General features: G+C 44.6%; 1 protein-coding gene across 8 annotated transcripts in view; it reads left to right on the forward strand.

The window, feature by feature from the left end:
- The first annotated feature begins 1,092 nt into the window (after positions 1-1,092).
- LOC147252552 (mitogen-activated protein kinase kinase kinase kinase 4-like) overlaps positions 1,093-22,629 on the forward strand; it is a 105,345-nt gene continuing 83,808 nt past the window's right edge. For 3 of the 8 annotated variants that reach the window (XM_086220891.1, XM_086220889.1, XM_086220888.1), the window contains exons 1-2: positions 1,094-1,415; positions 1,666-1,731. In XM_086220891.1, the coding sequence (XP_086077017.1) occupies positions 1,359-1,415; positions 1,666-1,731 (123 nt within the window). In that variant the 5' untranslated portion in view covers positions 1,094-1,358. Of the gene's footprint in view, positions 1,416-1,665; positions 1,732-22,629 lie in introns of all 8 variants that reach the window. The other 5 variants (XM_086220886.1, XM_086220887.1, XM_086220890.1 and 2 more) reach the window with 3 other exon arrangements.

The raw sequence follows: 22,629 nt of genomic DNA on the forward strand, positions 1-22,629 counted from the left end.
AAGCAACTCGGCGGTGGCAGAGCTCCGGGGTTGGATGAGATCCTCCCTGGGTATCTCAAGGCTCTGGATGTTTGGGGCTGTCTTGGTTGACATGTCTGTTCAACATTGCATGGACATCGTGTGTGGTGTCTTTGGAGTGGCAGACCGGGTTGGTGGTCTCCATCTCTCTCCTCTGGTCTTAGCTCCTGACATTATATTCATTTGTTCATTGATTGTCTTCCGCTTATTCCTCACTAGTAAGGGTCGCCGGGGGGGGGGGGGGGCTGGAGCCTATCCCAGCGTCTACGGGCGAGAGGCGGGGTTCACACTGGACAGGTCGCCAGTCCATCGCAGGGACAACACACAGAGATGAACAACCATTCACACTCACACTCATACCTACGTTCAATTCAGAGTGTCCAATCAGCCAAGTCCCCAATTGCATGTCTTTGGACGGTGGGAAGAAGCCGGAGTACCGGAGAGAACCCACGCAGGCACGGGGAGAACATGGAGACTCCACACAGAAAGATCCCGCGCTCCAGACTCAAACCCGGAACCTTCTTGCTGTGAGGCCACATTGCTGACCACTGCATCACCGTGCAGCCGACACTCTATTCATTTTTGTAAATTATATTGTTTCAGATTTCCTTACTCAAACTCCCAAACAATTTGCTCCAAATGCCTTTGTTGAAAGTGCATAAAGGCAAGGCTAGGCAAATGTATTTGTATCGCCCAATTCATACACAGGGCAATTCATAGTGCTTTACAGAGGTAAAGAGAAACTCAGTGTAGTGGTGAGGAAGCCCTGCAGTATAAATGCTGGTCCGAGGTGTGGGTATTATGACTAAACTACGGTGTTGCTCGCACTGTGCAATTAAAATAATAAAGTTCTCAAATTTTTAATTCAACTTAGCTTTTGGCAGTTTTGCTCAAAATTCTCAGCCTTTCAAATTTACTCTCAACCTGCAAAATAAACAAATTTTTCCTCTCATAATTTACGGGTGCCCCTTTTGGTGGTAGTTAAATCGTGTCCACGGCCCCCAATAGTCTCGGTCTGCCCCTGGTGGAGAGAGAGAGAGGGCGGAGAGTGAGGGGAGAGAGAGACGCAAGGAGGGCGGGGAGTGGGGCCGAGAGACCTACGGAAACAGCCGGAGAGAGAGAGGGATGTAGAGCAGGCAGGTCTCAGCAGTTGGTCGGTATGTTGCAGCGGCGGAGCTTCTCTGTCTGGGATTACAAAAGAGCTAGAAAGGCGCCTTGACTGTAAATACAACACCGGGATTAAGAAATACAACCGGCCAACGATGAGACACACAACATTCGCTTGAGGGACACTAAAAACACGCCGCTATTACGCTTATTTATCACCGTTTTTTACAAAAATGGCGAACGACTCTCCGGCCAAAAGTCTGGTGGATATTGACCTGGCATCCTTGCGGGTGAGTGTCTGTCACAGACGGTTGTCAGAGTGCTGTTTTATGTTTTCATGTTCAGAGAGAAAAGGCTGAGGATGTGGTGGAGATTTCGGTTGCTGACACGGTCCTGCGGTGGCTTTTCTTTGTCTAATATCCGCTGGCATGGGCCGGCGAACCGGGCGCTGTCGGCTGCTGCACCAAGCCTCCCTGCGAGGAATGAAGAGGGGAGCTTCATTAATCCGCATCTTTACATGTCGTTTGTTGTTGCACACAGGATCCTGCTGGGATCTTCGAGTTGGTGGAAGTGGTCGGAAATGGCACATATGGACAAGTCTATAAGGTTGGTTTGAGACACCATCTGTGTGTGTGCGTGTGTGCATGTGTGTGTGTGTGTGTGTGTGTTTGTTTAAACTCCAACCAGCAGAACAAACGGGCGGAAGCTGTCGCACAAACATGTATTTTTCGCTCTCCCGTGGTCTCAGGAGAGAAGAACATGTTTATTTTACCATGTCTACTCCCCTGCTTCACCGGGGACCAATGCGGTCTGGACTGGATAATCTCTCCGATAGTATGCTGGTCTGTCGCTGCTCCACATCCATATATCATTGTTCTTATTCTTATTCTCCATTATTATTTAATCCGAGCTATGCCACCAACTATTTCCGTACGGAGAGGTCCCTCCTTCTCATCCTCTCATCCACACCCCAGTTGAATATTCACTCCAGGCCCTCTCCTGCACAGTGGAGGTGCATGACAGGATTTACCACGCTGACTGACTGACTTGTGCGCCATTGGGTGGGCGGTGTTTCATTGCGCATTTGTGCACACTCCTGCCTAGCATGCCTTTTGCTGGAGTAGCTCTGTGCTGCATCAATGGAGCTAGGCTTGGTGGTCCTCCCAACACACAGCAGAAAATGGTGCTTGTGTTGCCCAGAGATCCACCTTCAGTGACCGAACTGAACACGACAACATCCTCCTGGGAGAATGAGAGAGGCGAGCGGGGTCGGAGCTCCTGGATGCTGAGCTGTATGAATAACACACAGCATTTGCCAATGGTGGAATGTGCATTTCCTTTTTGTCTGATGCTGACAGACCACACAGTTCATCACAGCTGCACAGTTTGCAGTATCACGTTTTGAAGAGATTGATGAAACTGCAGAATTTAAAAACAAATCCAGTTTTGCAAATGTTTTTTGCTCTCTTGAGGTGTTTTTTTTCTTTAAAATAGGGTAAATGCACAACATGGGAGATGGCAACCCCTCTCTCAGATAAGCTTTGACCTGCTGAATTGTTCCGTCAAACTCACGCGTCCCTCTGTTTGCGGTACCATTGCCGTGAGCTTGATTTGTAGTTAGGCTCCATTGTAGGAAATGTGTCATCTCCTTGGAAATATAACTACACTTTGCGCTGATGCAGACTGCAACGGCTGGGGCCGGTCCATCCATAATATCCTCCTACGCACCTCCACACCATTTCCTTCTCTTGTTAGAGCTCTTTTCTGTTCTTAGGGTTTCAGTAAATGAAACTGCTGTTCAGTGTTTATCCGCTCAACCCCTAAAACCATTTGCTCTATAGCTGCAACAGTTGAAGGTGCACGAAAGGGTACCAAGTGGAGTTTTGGCAGTGTAATTGCAGTGCAACCCGGCCAGATGTGCTAATGCTTGTTAATGACTTTGGTCATGTGATGAGGCTGCACCGTGGACCCAACGCACAACTATAAATCAGGCTGAACTTGAAAACCGGCGAGGAAATCATTTTGGGCTGTCTTGTCTTGTAATACCGTGCGTGAGGTGCCTTGAGAGGTGATAGTGAGTCATAACCAAGCACGTCATGTAGCCTTCACTCTCTAGGAACTATTTTGTCCACTAACAATGGCCGTCCTGTTGGCTCTAGTTCTGTTAGTTTTGTTTGCTTTCCTGCACGTAATGCGCTTGATTTGTTTACATTCTTTCAAATATTTTCACGTGTTCATTTAAATTATTGTTGTGGAGTGAGTTGCTGTCATTTTTTTGCACAAAAACCTTTAACATTTACTGCAGCTGAACATCTGCCACAGATGTTGACTTTGTTCCCTTTGACTTATTAATAATCTGTGTCAGTATCAGCCCTACCAAGGATACTAGTCTCACTAGTAGTACACTCTAACTAGTACACTTCTAACCTGTTTTCAGAAACAAGGCTCAATTCTTTTCACAATAACGTAAGCGTGGCAGGCACTGTTAGCTCATCGTCCTACATAGGTTTTCTGTGTATTTCAACGGAGAGTCTACTTTGAGACTTGGTCCTCCTCATGTATAGCAACATTCTCTTGCTATTGCTGATATGAGCATCCAAAGAAAGCAAACGCACAGGGAGAAACCCTCCAGGAAAATCAAATGTGTATGAGGAGCCATTTTGGGTCTTGAATTAGAGAAAGCGCTGTGAGGGCTAGAACACAACAGAATTGCTGCCTTGGAATGAGGGTCAGAGCTGTTGTGTCTGCCTGTGACACGGTAATTGGAATAAATCTTGAGAAGTTTGAATGTGTTGACACCTAAAACTGTTGGCATCGTCACTGTTGCGCGCTTCAGGGTTAACAGGGTTATTTTTACTTGCCCAAAAATGTTGACAGGGTCCCCGACCAATCTCGAGGTCTCCTGCTCTTACCCTGGGGTTTACGCAGGACACCGGGAGTATTCAATAATCCTGCAGCTGAGCGGGGTGTCATCTCAGATACTCATAGGATAGGTTTCATCACCACCCACCAGGTGGCGTTAACGATTACAGGAACCATCTCCTAATTTTCCCCCTCTACCTCTCAATAGGATGTGGACTCATGAGATGATGTTTTGATGTTCCAACAGCTCCACTTGCAATGCACACGTTGCGATTTCCCCGAAACACGTCAAAGCAAGAACCTGCGATTTCTCAGACTTGTTCAGAAGTACCCTGTTCAGAGTGCTGCAGGGTTGACATGTTTATATGCTAACCTGGATGTTAACCGTTCCACGGGTTCCTTCGAAGGCCAAAAATAAGTTGTGTGGCAAAGAAAAGTGTGACACTTCACTGATGCATGACTTAGAAGCGGCCACAGCTAGTTTTGTGCCTCTTCTGCTTTTGTCATGATGATGTTGTTTTTTTTTTTTGTGTCCCCAACAACCTCTGAAGTCGCGTTCAGCCACTTGTTAGCAGCCGCCGTTTTTAAAGGGTACATAAAAACCTTGAGAGTTCATGAGTGTGGTTTTTAACTGAGGCATTTTATAGGAGGGAACCAAACCTTAAAAATGTCACAAGCTTATGTCGGTCACAGACCTCCGTCCCAGTGACTTTGAGACAAGGGAACCAGATATTTAACACTGCTAACTTCTCTCTGGTTTTTGGGATGTAATCCTATTGGCACTCTTTCTCCCTCAAAAATGTCAGTTAAAGAGGGCCTACAGAGGTGATTCCTGTGCTGTGGGTTGCCCAGAAACAGCCTTATGGGCAAAGGGGCCGACTGAGAAATTTCTCTCAGTAGTTACAGAGCCAGAGCCATGCTCATATTCTTCCGTGCTGGCAGAAAACAATAGAACTTGAATTTTTGTGTGTGTGTGTTTTGTTGTTGCCGGAGAGGGCGGCGGCTGCTGTAAATGTTTCATTAAAGCGGGGACAAGTGTTGGTGGAAATACTGGGATGCTTTGGAACATAAATGAGGCTTGACATTTTGAGTTTAGCTCCTCAGGATTGGGTGAATCACAGTCGCGTGTGCCATGTGAGTGTGAGTGAGCTGCTTTTTTGGGTCTGCACCGCTTGGCACTTTGCCTCTCACCCAAAAGTGTGTGTGTGTGTGTGTGTGTGTGTGTGTGTGTGTGTGTGTGTGTGTGCATGCGCATGTACACTTGATCTTAAACACTTAGTCATTGATTGGACAAGCAAACAGTTAGCTTGCGTGTAACTGACTGAGGGTCTGTTGCAGCTGGGTTGACCGACAACAGATTTTGGGCTGGAAAAATAAAATGGAGGTGAAGTTATTGGAGAGAAGACATTGATCAAGCTTCAACCATTAACATCTCTGAATAAAAATATAATGTAGATGCAATAAAGCTGGATTAGGGCTCACAGCTTTTTTGTTGGCAATAATTAGAGGATGTAAATTTAATCACAGCTGAAGAAAGAGGCAGAAAATTTTAGACTCCAGGTTGAGGCCAAACTCTGCATGTGTGGTTGGGATTCCCCCCTCTCTTAGGATATGGTTTAACCCATTTATGACTATCTCAAATTTATACTCCACACACTTTCTACCATAGCTGTCATTATTTCAGCCACGGTGAGACCTGCGGCCTTCAGCTTCATCACAGATGAGCCAACAATCAAAGTGCGATGTCTCGTTGTAATACTTCAGGAGAACAGAGAAGGAGTTTGTTTGCGGCATGGAAAGCTTGTGAGGAAGTAGCCGAATGATGGCAGTCATCAGCACAAAGAGGAGAAGTTTGTGTTAAGGTCAGATTAGAAGCCCACAGCAGGCCTTCACACCCCCGTGAGCTGTCTCGTCAGTTTGGAATGAGGAATGTCGAGCACATCCTGCACGGCTGACATGGGACTGAAACCCACTGAAGATAAGGGCATTGTTACGATGCTGATCAGTTCAGATGACCTTTTAATTTACTTTTATCAGCATTCGTTTTATTTTAAACAATTATGGGGATGCCAGATAAATGTTTCCCCCCGCTGACCCCCAGGGTCCTCCTCTTTAGATCCAGAGCCACTTAGAAGCTGCTTCAGTGGTGTTCTTGATGGTCCTGGAGCGGAACGATTCTCCCGCCGTCTGATTCAATGCACTTCGCTTGCAGCGTTTGTGACTGTCGATGACCAGCTATTCATAGTTGGATCTCTTCCTCTCATGGGCCTCTTCCAGATGGCCCTCCCACAACTTGGTACTCTCTGAGACCAGCAGGATATCTTGCTTCACAGTGGTTCTCACCGTGTGCCAGGGGAATCTCAACTGTCCTTCACTGACTTGATGATGAGATTGATTATAATTGGCCAACCAACTGTCTAAAAGAATTAAAATACAGTAATGAGAAAAACAAGAAAAGCCTGAAATCCTCATCCTTGAGAAGGTGCGAGCAGCAGGATTTAGCATTTTTCCTCTAAAAAAAAATGGTACAATCCTGGTGGACACTGTTTTCCTGTCAATAAAACTTCAATAAATTGCAACTGTAACTGTGGCCTTGAATACACTTCATACAGCGTCTTTATACCAGACACACGTTCACGGTACACGTGGGTGTTTTCTTGTGAAAATCAGAAGAAACTTCAGTTTAGACGTCTGAACTCTGACACAAGAGTGGGAATCTCTACTTTTAAACTCCATGCTCTCTCACTGACGTTGACACACGATGTTTGCAATGCAAGTGCATCTCTCACTGCGATGCCCCGTGTTGTCGGTTTGAGTTCCACACAACACCTCTGTTTACTCATTCACTCTTGAGTGAGGTTTCTTTAGAACAGATCTCTGACACTGAAGATGAAGAACGTCAGCTGAGATGTTCTGTCTAAAGCAAATGTCAGGTCCGGTTCCAGTCATGTTAATGACACAGTTGACTTGGAACACACGCGTTGAGTGTCTTTTACAACAGGAAGCCAGAGAAAGGAAATTAATTGTAGGTGTGATATGATAAAGACTCTCACATTCGATCAACAGCCTGGCAGCCGTGTCTGCTGCACGCAGGAAGTGTGTTTTATCTCTTGTGGTGTTGCAAGAAGGATCGTTAGTGACTCAATTAAATAGACAGGAAGTCTTCTAAAAGTTTCAAATTACAATTGATAAGTGAGTTATGTGAATTAAAAAGTGAGAGAAAAAGCAAACGAATAAATATCGAATCATGAAGATGATGGCGGACAAATGAAGCGGAAACAACGAAAACCAGTTGGCGTCCTCCTGGCTGTCACAGAGAGATGCGTTATTTTGTGTTTCTGATGGAGAGAAGCTGGGTGTGGCTCTCAAGCACCAGCAGCTTGTCATCTTCATTGTCGTCGTCATCATCTTCTTCATTGTCGTCGTCATCATCTTCTTCATTGTCGTCGTCATCATCTTCTTCATCAGCAGCAGGCAGAGCGTTGCGCCGGCTCTGTCCCACTGAGAGTGTGTGCTGGGTGGGGGCGAGGGTTCTAGACAGCCCAGTTTTATGTTCTGATGATCGTAATCGGGCCAAGACTTGTGTAGAGCAAGAAAGCATAGAAAAAAGTGTGTGTGTATACATAGATAAAATGTAAATATGTATACACACATATGTTGACTATAAAATGGTGGATGAATCGATTGTAGTGCAAACCCTGCAAAAAGGGTTAAATATCATCCATTTGGTCTGATAACCCGAAATCTACGAGTGCTGCACAATTCAGTCACTTCAACACATTGAAGTTAGTAGTGGACCAATGTACTGTAAATCCATAGTATTCAAATTACAGGGTTTTATAAAACCGAGAAAAGCAGCAAGAATAAAACAATTTGTCGGCTGCTAATTAATCGTCCGCTCAGCTGATCAAATAATTGATGACTCAGCAAATCATTTTGTCTCTTTTATTTTCCATCTTGATGGCTGCAACGTAGGAATGCGCCATGAGAGTATAGATTTTAAAGTTATCGATCAAAGGCATCAACTACTTAATGTACAAGCTTATGAGAGCATTGGTTACTTTGAAGTTCCATTGTTCTCTTGGCCCAGTTCTTTGAGCAGCTATTTATAGACTAGCCTGCATTCTCTACAGCGGAGAAACTACAAAGCTGTCAGAGGCAATAGACTCATGCAAAGCTAGCTCACCAACCTTCCGGCTATTCAAACTGGAATGTTAGTGGAGACTGCCGTGACCTTTCCCAGCACAGGAAGTGAAGCACGGCAGTGACCGACAACAGCGGCGGTGGTACAGCGAGCTGCGTCTCCGCTGGGAACCTGCCTTTGTTGTCCAAACTTCTGTTATCTGCCGTGACCTTTCCAAAGTGCCGCTGCTGATAGCAGCAACAGGAACTTAACTATGTCACCAGTTACGATGGAGAAGTTGGGCTTCTTTATTCTCTGCTGTAATTTTCAGTGTTGATGAATAAGTGCTTCTCTTTTAGCCTCTACCGGTGCTGAATTCCTACCTGTTTTGGCTGTCTAACGACGTCATTTTTCTCGAGGCTGGGAGTGAGCGGCGCTGGACACCTTTCATCACTGTTGAGCTTGTTTAATGATTAGCAACACATGTCCCTGGATACATTTAGCATGAGGATTAATTGCTAGCAGTATAAATGCGCCATTTTACAGTGCTTATCTGGATAATACTGCAAGATAATTATTAATCCAGTTTACGGTATTAGTCCTGATGAGCTGTGTCTGAAAGGTTTCAGTTTGAGGCTGTAACATATCTGTAGCTTTGGCTGGTTGACAAAGGTACAATTTTAAAGAGAAAGCACTTATGTGAAACTGAAAATACTGCGACTACGGTGACACATTGAGAACGAACGTGTACACATGTTGGTGTAGGAGTTCTAATGAATGCAATTTAAATAACACACATTGGTGACATTCTTCGTACGGCTGTTGCCGTGTCTGCTAGCAGTGACCAGCTCTGCCTGCTAGCTACAGTTAAGCTAAAAATAAGACACAGAGACAGTATCTGGGTCATGTTGTGTGATGCTCGCTGCGGCCCGATGAAGTGGCGGCTGCTGCCGCTGCTGCTGGTGAGATCCACAGATGCATTCAGACAGAGGCAGCAGCCTTGTTTCCTGTTATTAGCATGTCTTTATATCAGGTGCCATCTAGAACCGTTTCTTGCTGCTGCTGCTGCTGCTGTTAGAACTGATCAGAGCAAAATGTGAATGTGACTTGAGTGCTGTTAAGAATCTTGTTACACAGAAAGAAATTTTCATTGGAAGGCAGCTGAAATGAGAAGAAATTAGCTTTTGGTGATTAATCATCAGAACAGATTCCAATTTATTTGAAGGCACTCAACTGATGGAGTAATAGACCTACTCATCATAAGGTTCTCCAAACGGGTTTGAACAAATTTGAATGTTGTCCATAACAATTTGAGCTTTTCAGTGGCATAGGGAATGATTGACCTCTTGAATAGAACGGCTGTGTGAACAGAGGGCACTCAGCCTTCTGATGGCGCCAGTGTGGCGAGAGGTTGATCTGGTAGTTGTACTGCATATCACAGTAACGTGTGAAGAAGGCTTACCGGTGTGAAATCTAGATACCGCCCAAACCACATCTTCATGAACTCTTAGGAGTGTCGACAAGTAATGTGTAAAAGTTGGTCTGGGGGATGATTTTAATTTAACCAGTTCTCATTCTCCTCATCCAATGTCACCTCTGATTGCATGATGTTATGGAGAAAGAAACAGAGTAAATAAAATTGGAACAAACCTACCTTTACTCTCTCCACACATGTAGAAGGGTCTCATTGAGAACAAACGTGGAGTTCTGCTGCGTTCTGTTTCTTAAGTAATGCCAGGATTAGCAACAGGGTGTTTTTGTGGTCATCTGTGGTTCGGGGTGTAAACAGACGCGTCTGTTCTCACAGGATTTGCTGACTTGCAGCGTCACAAACGGTGTGATTTTTGGTTTGGGCGATGTGGACGGCATCACGTATTGCGGTGTCGTATACCAACTGTCTCAATATCATGTCGCTGATGCAAGGGTGAATATCGGTTCTTTCAACAAAACAAAATTAACGCAGTTGAATTTTTTTGGATGAATCATCATCCCTCCTGAGGACGTACTGGCTAATATTAGAACATAACGGGCTACTAAGTTCAGAAAACAGCATTTCAGTGACACACTTGACTGTAACACAACCTGTAAAACCAGACAGACAACACTAACGCTGTCTCGCAGCACAACATTATCCAAAAATTCGAACAATATAGAGTCTAATATATTGCTACCTGTGTATTCCAGCCCCACATCGGGTCTGCGCAGGTCCTGGTAGAGGACAACCTTTTGGTTTTGCTCGCTGTAGTTCATACTTAGGGAGTGTGACTGAATGATGCTAACGTTAGCGGAATCTAAATGCCTGGGTCTTATTGACACTTTCAGCTGTATCAGGCAGCAGCACTGTTTACTGTGTGCTCAAAGTTCACAATAATAGCCTTTAGCTCACTCTGCTGTGAGAAGCTATTCTTCATCCTCTCATGCTACTCTGAGCCGATCCTCCACTTGGAATGCAAGGGTCAGGCAGCATCCATGACACCAGAAAGAAGAGAGGAGTATAATAAGAGGAGGGAGGGGACATTATTTTTGTTAGTATGGTGAGATGAAATCTGGAAGAGGTTGGTATAAGTAAAGATGGAAGCCAGCATGGGAGCTCTTTGTCAGCATGAGACAAGGAAGAAGTTATAAAGACAAGTGATTTTCTCATCTGGTGTCTGACAGCAACAACTTCCATGTGTTGAGGCAATGAACAATATTTTGTAGTGACCCTAAGTATCATTCTATTGTCTGATACTGGTGTTGACGTGTAGGCGGCTGTGGCTGATGAGGTTCAGCCGGCCTTTTCGAAATCGGAAGCCTCCTTGAGCAAGGCACTGTTGCATTCTGTGAAAATGCGAGTGAAGTCGTCGTGAACATCATTTGATGGAGTTTTTAAGGTGGTATACAAACTTGAGATGTCTAAGGTGAGCAACGTTTTATCAGAGATGTTTGTTCTTCCACCACACCCCCAAACAGTCGCTCGGATATACATCCATGCAGCGCCAGGTACCTGAAGTTCATTTCTTTTTTTACTGCCACTAACTTTGCTCACAATGTTTCTGTGACAGTTGAAATATGGCAAGATCGTTCATCCATGACAGATCGCAACATTCGTCTACCTGGAGGAGAAATACCCCGCACTGGGGTGTCAGAGTCACAGAATTTGACATACAATAAGCAACTAAATGGTAAGACAGAGTAACGACACTGGGATGGGTTTGTAACGCCAGCTGTTGGATTAAAAACATCAGTACTTGGTACCAGTCAATCGATACAGTGTCGCAAGTTCTGCAATATACTGCAATATCTACATTTTGACCCATCCGAATCAGTTTTTTTTCTAAGATGTTACAATATCTTATTTTTTGTTGTTGTTTTTTTAGCCATGATGATATAGCCATCCATGCTACCATGGCGTGTAATGTAACCTAGAGAGCAACCGTGTGTTTGCTCCCTTGTATTATAAAAACTCCCTATAATCAACAGAATAGGCCGGGAGACCTCATTGTATTTATTTAGCTGAGTCAGGGTTCGTGTTTGCAGACACACCAGCATGTGTATATTATATCTGGTGACCTCCTGGTCACACACATCTTCTTCACGTCTGCTGAGAACGACGATGGACTCCAGCCAGCATATATTAGAACCAGTTTTTGATGGAAGGAAACTCCCTCTTCCCTTATGAGCCATATCACTACTTTGGTCGCTGCTCAAATTGAATTTCATGTCCTGACCCTCCTCTTGAGGGATTTACTCTCTGCATCCTTTTTCTCTTTTTAATTTTGTCCTTTTTGCCTTCTTGTTCATCCTTCTTCGTCTTCCTTGTGTAGACACTCCTGACAGTCAAATATCAATCTTTTTGTGTGCCACTTTTATCATTTTTTTTTCCCTCTTTTGAAGTCAAATTTGACCTGTGATATTCCTGTTGATGCAGTGAGTAGAGCTTTGACATATCCACCTCCTAATCTTCTGAACCTGTTTGCCGTGGCCCAGATTGCTTGTCAGGGCTCCTATCATGAGCTTTGCTTGTTCTCTAATTGCGCATCTCTGAGATGTCATGTAGAGACTGAGGTTGTCTTGTATCTCTGCAGTTTATTAAGCTGGTAATGTCACTTGTTCTGGACATGCACTTGGTTGTGTTTGCCTAATTAAAATGTCTAAGAGCCAACCTAGCCAGCCAAATAAGAAGAACTGGAATCAGAAGAACTGGAATCAGAAGAACTGGAATAAGAATTACTGGAATAAGAATTACTGGAATCAGAATAACTGGAATAAGAATAACTGGAATCAGAAGAGCTGGAATAAGAAGAACTTGAATAAGAAGAACTGGAATCAGAAGAACTGGAATAAGAAGAACTGGCTGTGTTTTGTTACTCAAAGAAGTGTTCAGATCTGATGCCCTTTAACGCATCATAAGAGGCTGCATTGAAATTGTAAAACCTCATCATGCATCATGCTCCACTCACAAATGTTTAGCGTGCCTGGCCTGACTGGTAACCGTCCGGTCAGTGTCACGTGATTCAGATTCCTAACTGGTTGTTGGCGGTGCACTGCTTTACAATTCTACACTTTGATTTGGCAGATCCTCTTGTCCAAAGTGACGTACAACACTGGCAAGAATTTAGACTGGAGGGAAAGCCTAAGTCAGTACGACAAAGTGCTAAGATTGATTGGCTGCAGGTGCTGCCATCTAGTGGCAGAAGAAGGGCCAGGTTTTTCTTTCTTTCTTTCTTTCTTTCTTTCTTTCTTTCATTCATTCTTTCTTTCTTTCTTTCTTAATATAATTTAACCACAAATGACCACAACCAATAATTCAACATGAACAATATCTTTCAACATTGTCAGGGCTAAGTATTCACTAAGAGCTGGGTCTGAACCTTCTGACTCGTTCTGCCCTGAGGACAAAGAGGAGAGTACCAGCAGGTCTGCCTGTGCTGAACGGCCCATCAATTTGCACAGAGCAGCTTGAGCCAGACAGGAAATCTCCACATGAATGGCAGAGTATGTTTGGTCAAATTACAAAATAATACACCGTGTGCAGGCTCCCGAGGACAAAAGCCGAGCTGAAAAGGCCACAACATAAACACGAACTCCACATGCAGGTGATAGAAACTCATTGGTTAAGAGACAACGACCGAATCAACAGAATCTGAGCAAGTTAACAAAGCCAGTGAGCAGCTGGAGATCAGAGCTGTGTGGAGGACCGACATGATTGGCGTCAACGCCAGAACGTCGCAGCCATGCCCAGTGGAAATTCAAGGTCGAGTTCTCAATTCTTAAAACATCCATCCTTCCCTCAATTTTCTACGTCTTATCCTGTTAAGGGTGGTGGGGGGTGGAGCCTATCCCAGCAGCCTTCGGGTGAGAGGCCGGGTTCACCCTGGACGGGTCACCAGTCCATGGCAGGGCCAACACATAGAGACAGACAACCATTGGCTCTCCCAGTCACACCTACAGTCAATTTAGAGTCTGGATTAACCTGGTCCCCTCTTGATGTCTTTGGACTGTGGAGGAAGCTGGAGTACCAGAGAGAACCCAGCAGGAACAGGGAGAACATGCAGACTCACACAGAAAGACCCCGTGCTGCAGCAGGGGCTCGAACCTGGAACCTTCTTGCTGTGAGGGCGACAGTGGTGACCACTGCTCCACCGTGCCGCCTTTATAAAACATATAAGGCCAAAATATTCTGTGGGAGAGCCAAAATAAAACCTTCCCAAATTACAAACCTGATCAGACTCTTAAAACTCCATCACCCAGATGAGCCTGCCCAGTTTCTGGAAGGTAACAAGGGAAAGCGGCGAAGGCTAGTAGGCAGAGCTTGGAGCCAAGAACAAGCCTGCAGCCCCTCTGGGGAAACTGAGTAATATGTACCTTAATTATGAAAATAAAATTCGTCATTGAAGAAAAGTTTATTTTTTAAGTGTTAAAATCTGTCAAGTATAATTCTTAGGTAGAAAATCGTAATTGGCAAAACGGCGGGTCCCGCTAACAGGAAAAAAAAAAGAAACCAAAATCAGCCAAAGAAAAATGCAGTTGGGGCATCTCAAGTTTTGTCATCTCCACCGACAGTATAATTCCAGTGAATCACATTTCTGACGGGCTCAAGGCGGTTGGCCAATCACAGCAGAGCGGGGTCTTTGGAGGGCACCAACATGTTTCTGAAGTCTTAGCCTGTAGAGCTGTAACAAGGTGGCCTAATGTTGGTAAATACACCAAATGGAAAATATTAAAGTGGGAAAGGAGCATCATGTTGTATGTCTCCTTCAATAATTGATTAAAGGAAATTCCATCCCAGTATTCCCAGTGTTTTGCACATGTTTTATCAGTCACGTTTCCATAAGTTTTCCAGATGGAAAAGCGGAAGGAGAGTCCGGCTCAGTCTTTGTGAAGAGTGGAGCAGACAGAACAGATCATCTTTGTCAGTCACCAAAAGATGATCTGTCTTAATGTGAGGATGCAGGATAAATGCAGTTTGAAAAACGAGTCAGTCAGATCTTGCGTGTTCACGTCCTGTAAACAAAGAGCAACACGATCATGTGACGCGTTTGTGTTCCACCCGACGCCCGTAAACCCAGCGTTCCTGTTTCTTGTTATTCTGTTTTTGTCTCCAGTCTAATAAAAATACATTTCTGGCTCCTCTTGTCAGCGTTTTAATTTTGGTGATTAAAAGGAAACAGCCAAAATGGCTTAACAATGTTGTTATGTTGGGTTTTTTTTTTGTGTGTGTGGCCGTTTGTCATCTGGAGGCACTTGCGCTGAAAACCAGAAGACAGTCGGCGAATCAGAACTGAGCGGCAGCTGCACTCTGACATTATGAAGGAGGAACTATGTGGAACATTAGAGAAGTCCCTTCCCTCATTGACAGTATGTTCTTCTTCATCCAGATTAGAAATGCGACAATTGCATTTTCTTGGCCAATTTCGATTTCCAATTTTTAAAATTTTTTTTATGTGACTTGCAGATAACAATTTTTGCCAATTCTGATTTTCTTTCTAAGAATTACACCTGACAGAATATAAAAACATAAAAATCTACTTGGCTTCAATGGAAAATTTCATTTTCATAATTACAGGAAATAGTACTCTTAAGAGTTTCACTGGGTTAGTGGATATTTTCTAACTTTAACAATCCTAAAATTTACATGAATAGATAAATAAATGAAGCGCTCTTCCTACTGTAAGGTGGAACAAATAAATTCTTCTGAGAAAGAGTTGCTTTATATCGAGTGTCTGATTAGATTTGGGGGGGGGCTCCCCCACAGAATATTCTGATTAGATTTGCTGTTTGTTTGTGGCCTTACATGTTTTACAAACTGTGAGCTTTACATCCTCATTACTCGCTGTGGAGAAACTTCCACGTTTGACCCCAAACTTCTGTGCCACGCCCTGGTTGCGATGCTGATCACCTTGGTCCCTCGCACAGCTGCGATCTTCTGCTGCCCGCCGGCTTTGTTGACTTGTTGGGATTCTTCCGATTTGTTCGTGGTCAGTGCAATCCAGCTGGACCTTCTCCAGAAGTAGGAAAATAACGTACATGACAGTTAATGTTTTACTGTAATAACGGCGTCCAGCAGAAACACTGCGGCCAATGCTAAGAGCATTCAGCTAATCGATCGTTGGAACATGCCAGATTTCTGTGTTTTTAGGAGGGTTTCCTGCTCCACTTTGCCGTCTCTCTGTCCTCACTGATTCTCTGTAGTGCTCGCCTGCGTCTTTTGTTCATGGACCCTTCATTCTGTGGTCTGCAACCTGCGCCTGCCTGGTAAAATCCACTGGAATTCTCCCAGATTAAATCCAAGGTGGTGTCCTCGTGGGCGTTATGAGCCCAGTGGGAGGTGATGGGAGGGGAGGTGTTGGAGGGTCATGAGTGTAACTGCGAAATGATCAACCCAACAACATCACTCTCGAGGGTTAAATGGAGTATGTCTCACTGTGAATGTATATACAGTACATCTGGTTAGATGATTTGACCAAGGTGGCGACATCATCCATTTTCTGTGTCGTCATCAAGTCACAGGAACGCACGGTCATTAATTTGGCTGACGTGCAGTCGAGGCTCATCCTTTGCTTGAAGTGCAGAAAGCCAATTCTCAAAAAACTTCTCCAAAGTCTGGAGCCAGATATTTACAAGCCCTGTTTCCATTAACATGTGGTTGTGTGTGTGTGTGTGTGTGTGTGTGTGTGTGTGTGTGTGTGTGTGTGTGTGTGTGTGTGTGTTGGGGGGGGGGTGTTATTTAGTGGATGGAAACACATTTTCTTGTATTTTTGCTGATTTTCAGTAAATTTAGGTCAAATCTGTGCCACTCTTGGATGGAAACCTGACCGCTGTGGTGCAGTCACCGCTTTTGTTTGCTCTCTTTTTCTTCAGCTGGAAGGTTGAGAAGAATGTCTATCGTTCTGCTCTCTGATATGTCACCGTTATTCTTTATCTCCTCTACCTGGAAGCGTGTAAACAACCTGCTGTCAGTAACTAATGAGTTCCTTAAACAGGTTATCTGCCCATTGTTTTCCTAATCTGAAGACCAGAAAAATGATCACACTGATTACAAGATGACACCATTAACGAAACTAGAACAACAGAATGTTTCTCTGAGGGAGGTGTGATGACATCATCATGTGATTGGCAGATGTTGGTCCTTTTTTTCATGTCGTGGTATCGGCTCAATGAGGAAGCACGTTGTGCACACATTTTTCTTCAGTATACAAAATTGCAATAAAATACACAATTTTACACAGATAACATTAGAATTGGCAAATATCAACTTTCTTTCCCTTTTATTGTGTATATTTCTGATTATTCTAGTTTGTTGTTGCAGTTGTCCTAACCGTTCCAAACGTGAACCAAGTCGCTACAAGAAGGAGCATTAATTTGGGCGGTGTGGTAAAGCCTCCTTACGCTCTGGCCGGTTGTCCAGTTCTACCTTTGTCTTGTCTTGCAGGTTTTTGTTTGTGGGTTTTGGAGTAACTAGCATGACACCAGCTGATAAGAAGTGGACTAACTGGCCTGCCAGATAAGGGCGCTGTCAAGCTTCTCTCCCTATGGCTTATTAGAGCCCCCCCCCCAGAATCTCTGCGTCTGGTCCAGGCTCTTAATGACAGTTGCTGGCCTGTCTGAGCTTCTGTGGTGTAAATGGGTGTGTTTGTGTAGTGGCGGGCCGGCCGGCGGGTGGGTGCGGGGTATTACTGTATGGGTGGCCATCTGGAGAGGAAAACCAAAGCTGCTATTGGGTTGGGGGACCGTTTGTCCTGTTTGCAGGCTCAAAAGACATCTTGCAGAGTTGACAGCTGAAGTGAAGTAGAAGTTTATCTTTTAGTTCAAAGCAATGATGCCTAATTTTCTGCTGCAGATCTAAGGGGGTTTTGGTCGGTGACCAACTCACTTGTCTTTGTTTCTCAAAAAAGGAAAAATACTAATTTGCCTAATGGTTTTTATCAAAAGTGACTTGTGGAGTGACTGGTGACCTGTCCAGGGTGAACCCTGCCTCTCGCCCGAAGGCTGCTGGGATCGGTTCCACCCCTCATGACCCTGAACAGAAGAAGCGGTAGAAAATGGATGGATGGATGGAGTTGCGGAGTATGAAGTTCTCAATCTATGCAGGAGCATAAATGTCAACAACATCAGGTCAAATGTGACAGGGGCAGGACAGTTTCATCTCACAACCCACCAAGTCCACCAAACATAGAATTCTGACTCTGACAGACAAGTCGAGCTAGAATTGTTCTCAAGTTGTTACTTCTGCTGCGTGGCCACCAACGATGTGCTGTGATTGGTCCAGTGTTTGCCTGAGACTTGATCTTGTTGTGAAACCGTGAGCTTCGATGGTGCGGTCTGGCTTTCTGAGGCTGTCCTCCAGTTCCCAGGAGCACATTTATTTAGCTTTTAATTTTAAGACGCACATCGTTGTGAAATTCTGCTCCCACACTGATGTTCCAGTGGCAGTGTGGCTGAAAGCCTTTGCCCATACCAGTGGGGTTTTGTTGGGTTTCGAATTTCATGAGACAGACGTGAAGAAATCCTCCTTGTGAAGAGATGCACAACAGAACTGTTAGAAAATCTTCCGGCCCTCCATCATAGTATCATTGACTTGGTACAAATTTAGTCGTAGGAACAACCTTAAGCTGATTTCTTAACAGACAAACTTCAGGCTCACTAAATGTCATCTTGTTTGCTAATGAGCACACCAGGAGCAGTAAATGGGAGGTGGATCGGCGCACCCCTACTTTGATTAGACGTTCATTTTGTACCCACATTCTGTCGTCATCTTCCAGTTGGTTTTCCGGATGCATTTGAGAGTGAAATAGAGAAAAGCAGAGACTTAACTTGTGCTGTAGATGTGGGTCACAAGTGAATTGTGTATTTTGTTGATGCTGAGAGATGAATTTAGTGATTGGCATGTTGCACTGCAATTGATGGGCAACATTTATGTCATTTTAGCGTGTTGCAGTTCCATGTGGATTTAATGACATCATAGTGGAGTAACAAACTTTGAGAAGGTAGGGATGGGTGTGTCCTCCTTACTGAGGTCAGAGGTCAGCCAATGAAATAGTTTCTCCCTTAGAGGAATGTTTGGGGTAAAAGTTGAGTTTCTTATTCTTTCTTCCTTCCTTCCTAGCTTGTTCACTGTCTGGTATACTTCTTTCTTCAACACACACACACACACACACACACACACACACACACACACACACGCACACTTGTTGTCACAGAGATAATCAATCTTGTTTTTCTTTCATGGAGCCGTCTGTCCTAACCCTTTACACACACACACCACACACACACACAGTGAGGCAGCTGGCTAGGACGACTGACAGCCTCATTAGCTTTTGTTTTCATCTGCTTCAAAACACTGTGAGCCGGTCTGAGCTGTCACCTGACCATAAACCTCGCCACGTAATTGGATGGCAGTGATGAGCCTCAACCAGCTGACCAGACCCCGGGCCTCTCATTGGCTCAGAGTTTCTCAAAGCGCTTCTTCCTGTAGCCAGGCAGAGTCTGTGCAAACTCCCATGAGAATTGAAGGAAACACACACACACACACACACACACACACACACACACACACACACACACTGTAAAAGTAGTATTGTGTGCAAGAATCCTCTTCTTCTCCACTTGATGTTCAGCTGGACAACATCAACGGCTTTAATAAGCTCAGGAGGTTCTATGAGTGGTAAAAACCAGTACAGAACTGAAGGGAACATGTGATGGATCCTATAAACACGGCTGAAACCTCCCTGATGGTGACAGTGAGGCCGTCGTCGTGGCTCCGACATGTTTGTGTTTGCAGGGAGGAGGAAGCTGCTGAAGTTGGACTGTTTTAAGGAGGAGTTGGATGCTTTTTAATTGTTGTTGTTGTTTTTTAAATCGATGTCAGGTTTATTAATGTGCTCCCAGTGTAAAGATGGCCTCAGCCCATATTAAAACTGTATCAGAGGAAACTGCAAGCATTATAAGAAGCACATTTTCAAAGGCTGGTGAGCGATATCGGCCCCCAGCTTGACCCATCTTGACCTTCAACCCTACGTTTTCCCTCAAGGGCAATAAATCAACACACTTGCATTGAATTTAAATGCACTGTACGGACCGGTCACATTCCTCATGACCTAACAGCAGGTTCATGGTCCAGCTCAAGCTATGGGATGGAATTTAAATCAGTTTGTGGGTTGGCACCATTGTTCCGGTACCTGTCAGGATATCATGGCTGGTTATGAAACTTCTCAGCCTCTTGAGTCCCCTTGAAACTCAACAGCTTTTACAGGTCCGAATAGGAATCCCACAAACTCACCTCGCATGAAATGTGATGAGATGTGTCCCCAAGACGAAAGGCGGGACTTGAACCACAAAACACACTGTATTCGATTTTTATGGTCTCGTTATCATCCGTGAAAATACACACACAGACACACAGTATTGTGGCTGTTGGGCTGGTGGGTGCTTGTTGTGCTGCCCAGAGTACGTTGACAGCAGCTGGTACGCGGGTCAGCTTAAGGCCAGACCTGCAATTGATGCCCGCCTACCACTTTGCTTACAAGCCCCTCCCTTTGATCACAGCCTGTCCACCAGGTTGCCTTGGAGACGGGCTTGGACAATGTTTAGCAGGCTGACCACAGACTTTAGAAAGGAAAGGGATCTGGCAAAAAGGAGCTGCAGTGATGATGTGATGTTTTTGTGTGGATCTTTCCGTTTAGGAACATCCCTCCTTTTTTTTTCTTTATTTTGGAAAACTAGTCTTCATTTATTTCTTAGCAAATATGACATGAACCTTGGCAAAGGTCTGCGATCCTGGGGTGCATTTCAGGTTCTTGTTATTATTCATTTATGCCGTTTGTATTTACGCTCAAGTAGTCACAGGAGGTTCTTCTCTGGACATCACCTGGATTATAAAGCTAATAACATTATTTTTTCCCTGTCAGTTCGTCACCCTTGAAGCTGCAGGTGAGCTTTGTGCTTTAAAAAAAAGGAAGAAAAAAACAAACATTTCACGAGGCCGTGGTTAGTGAAAGAGCTGGCTTTGGCCCCTCACTGACACCACGTCAGGAACAAGTCAGAACATGTCCCTGCTGACTGCTGCACCTACTTGTGTGCGCTTCTGTGTGGCCTGCAGGTGTGTAGTCTGCGTTCTCCACGACACACTTATTCTAACCCTGCAGTACAAATGAAAGGGTGCCTTGCATCTCAGAGGACGACCTCTGTTGCTGTTTTACGATGTCCTGCATGACTGTCAACTATTTTATGAATCAAACGTGACTCGTTTGGGTGAGTAGTGAGTCAGTGGAGCGCGACGGAGCGGCTCTGTCAGGGTGTCTGAGCCCCTCACCCTGCAGGAGGCCGAGCCTGGACATCTGTGAAGGAAACTCATCCTTGTGGACACCAGCCAGGGCCCATGACCGTACGCTGTGGATGGTTGCAGCGTTGAACACCAGTGAACGAATAGCTTTGTCTTCCGGCTCATGCCAAGGCAGTTAGCGTCTCCTATTTCCTCTGACATTCTGGTAATGGAGTGACGCATAAATGAAACTTCCCTTTAAACCAGAAAGAAAGTTAGCCGTGTTTAACATCTGGTTCCCTCATCGTAAAGTGAACGGGTTTTTGGTTGAAAATGAAATCATCTACAGCAACGTTTGCTGTTCGTTGATGTGTAACAGTCTCAAACGATAATTTAAGATTAACGTTGTCTCTCTATGAACATAACTAAGCTGAATTCCCAACTTGAACAGAAAGATGAAGGGAGTGACTGGGTGGTGAATGGTAAAAAAAACCTTCTGAGATGTGACCGGCATTAGAATATCATCAGTGCGATGATTAAGTGTGATGTGTGTGTGTGTGTGTGTGTGTGTGTGTCTTTTGCTCACTGCCCTCTCAAAATAACTTTGACCTCCATTTCTTGCTTGTTGGGTTTCTCACACACAGCAATATTGCTCCCTTGGAATTTCTCAGGTTTCATCCTAAAATGTCTTCTACATTTTGTTATGTTTCATTTCAATTGTAAATGGCCTCCATCTCTGGAGATGTGCCTCTCCCCATCCGTCCCAGAAAAGACTTCTGGAATAAATGGAAAGGATTCTGCTGCCCTGCACTGGAACATCGTTGGCAATATTACAGTTTGGATGATAGAAATATGTACTCCAGCCATCCATCGTCATCTTCCGCTTATTCCTTACTAGTAAGGGTCACGGGGGGCTGGAGCCTATCCCAGCATCTACAGGCGAGAGGCGGGGTTCACCCTGGACAGGTCGCCAGTCCATTGCAGGGCCAACATACAGAGACGAACAACCATTCACACTCACATTCATACCTACGGTCAATTTAGAGTATCAATCAGCCTCGTCCCCAAATTGATGTCTTTGGACGGTGGGAGGAAGCCGGAGTACCAGAGAGAACCCAGCAGGAACGGGGAGAACATGGAGACTCCACACAGAAAGATCCCACGCCCGAGCCAGCACTCGAACCCGGAACCTTCTTGCTGTGAGGCCACAGTGCTGACCACTGCACCACCGTGCAGCCCCTGAAATATGTACTCATTTATTAAAATAAAGACACACATAAGCCCTTCCCTCATTGACTGTCCATGCATGTCACCAAAACTACAATAATGCAATGAACCCAAGTCAGTGTTGCTCTGTTTCTTAAGAAGAGGATGAGGCAGAAATGCATCTCAACATTCTCATGATGAAAACTTTTTTTTTCTCTCTTTTTTTATGGCTGCACTTCATGGTAATTTGGACCAAAAAAAATTATAGATGCGATATGTTTAGAATTCCTCTTGTCTCTTCTCAGACATGTATCTTGTAACAAATATCTTTACGACCTACTTTGTACATTCCGTTTTGTTTTAGTTGTTTTTGTGTCATATTTTTTAACACATTTTGAAACGGAGATCTGTACAAAAAAAAAAAGTGTTTCTATTGATAACAGGGAAAATACGTGTTTTTAGTGGACATTAAAGATTCTGTTAAGCTAGCTAAGCTAGCTATGGTTTAGCTTGGTGCCTCGGTCTATGTAGAGGTGAAAACTGCTGTTTGTTAGCCTACTGCACAGTAAGA

This window comes from Aulostomus chinensis, chromosome 12 (assembly GCF_037954235.1).
Source record: "Aulostomus chinensis isolate RoL2024-O1b breed Wild chromosome 12, RoL_Achi_v1.0, whole genome shotgun sequence".
Taxonomy (NCBI): domain Eukaryota; kingdom Metazoa; phylum Chordata; class Actinopteri; order Syngnathiformes; family Aulostomidae; genus Aulostomus; species Aulostomus chinensis.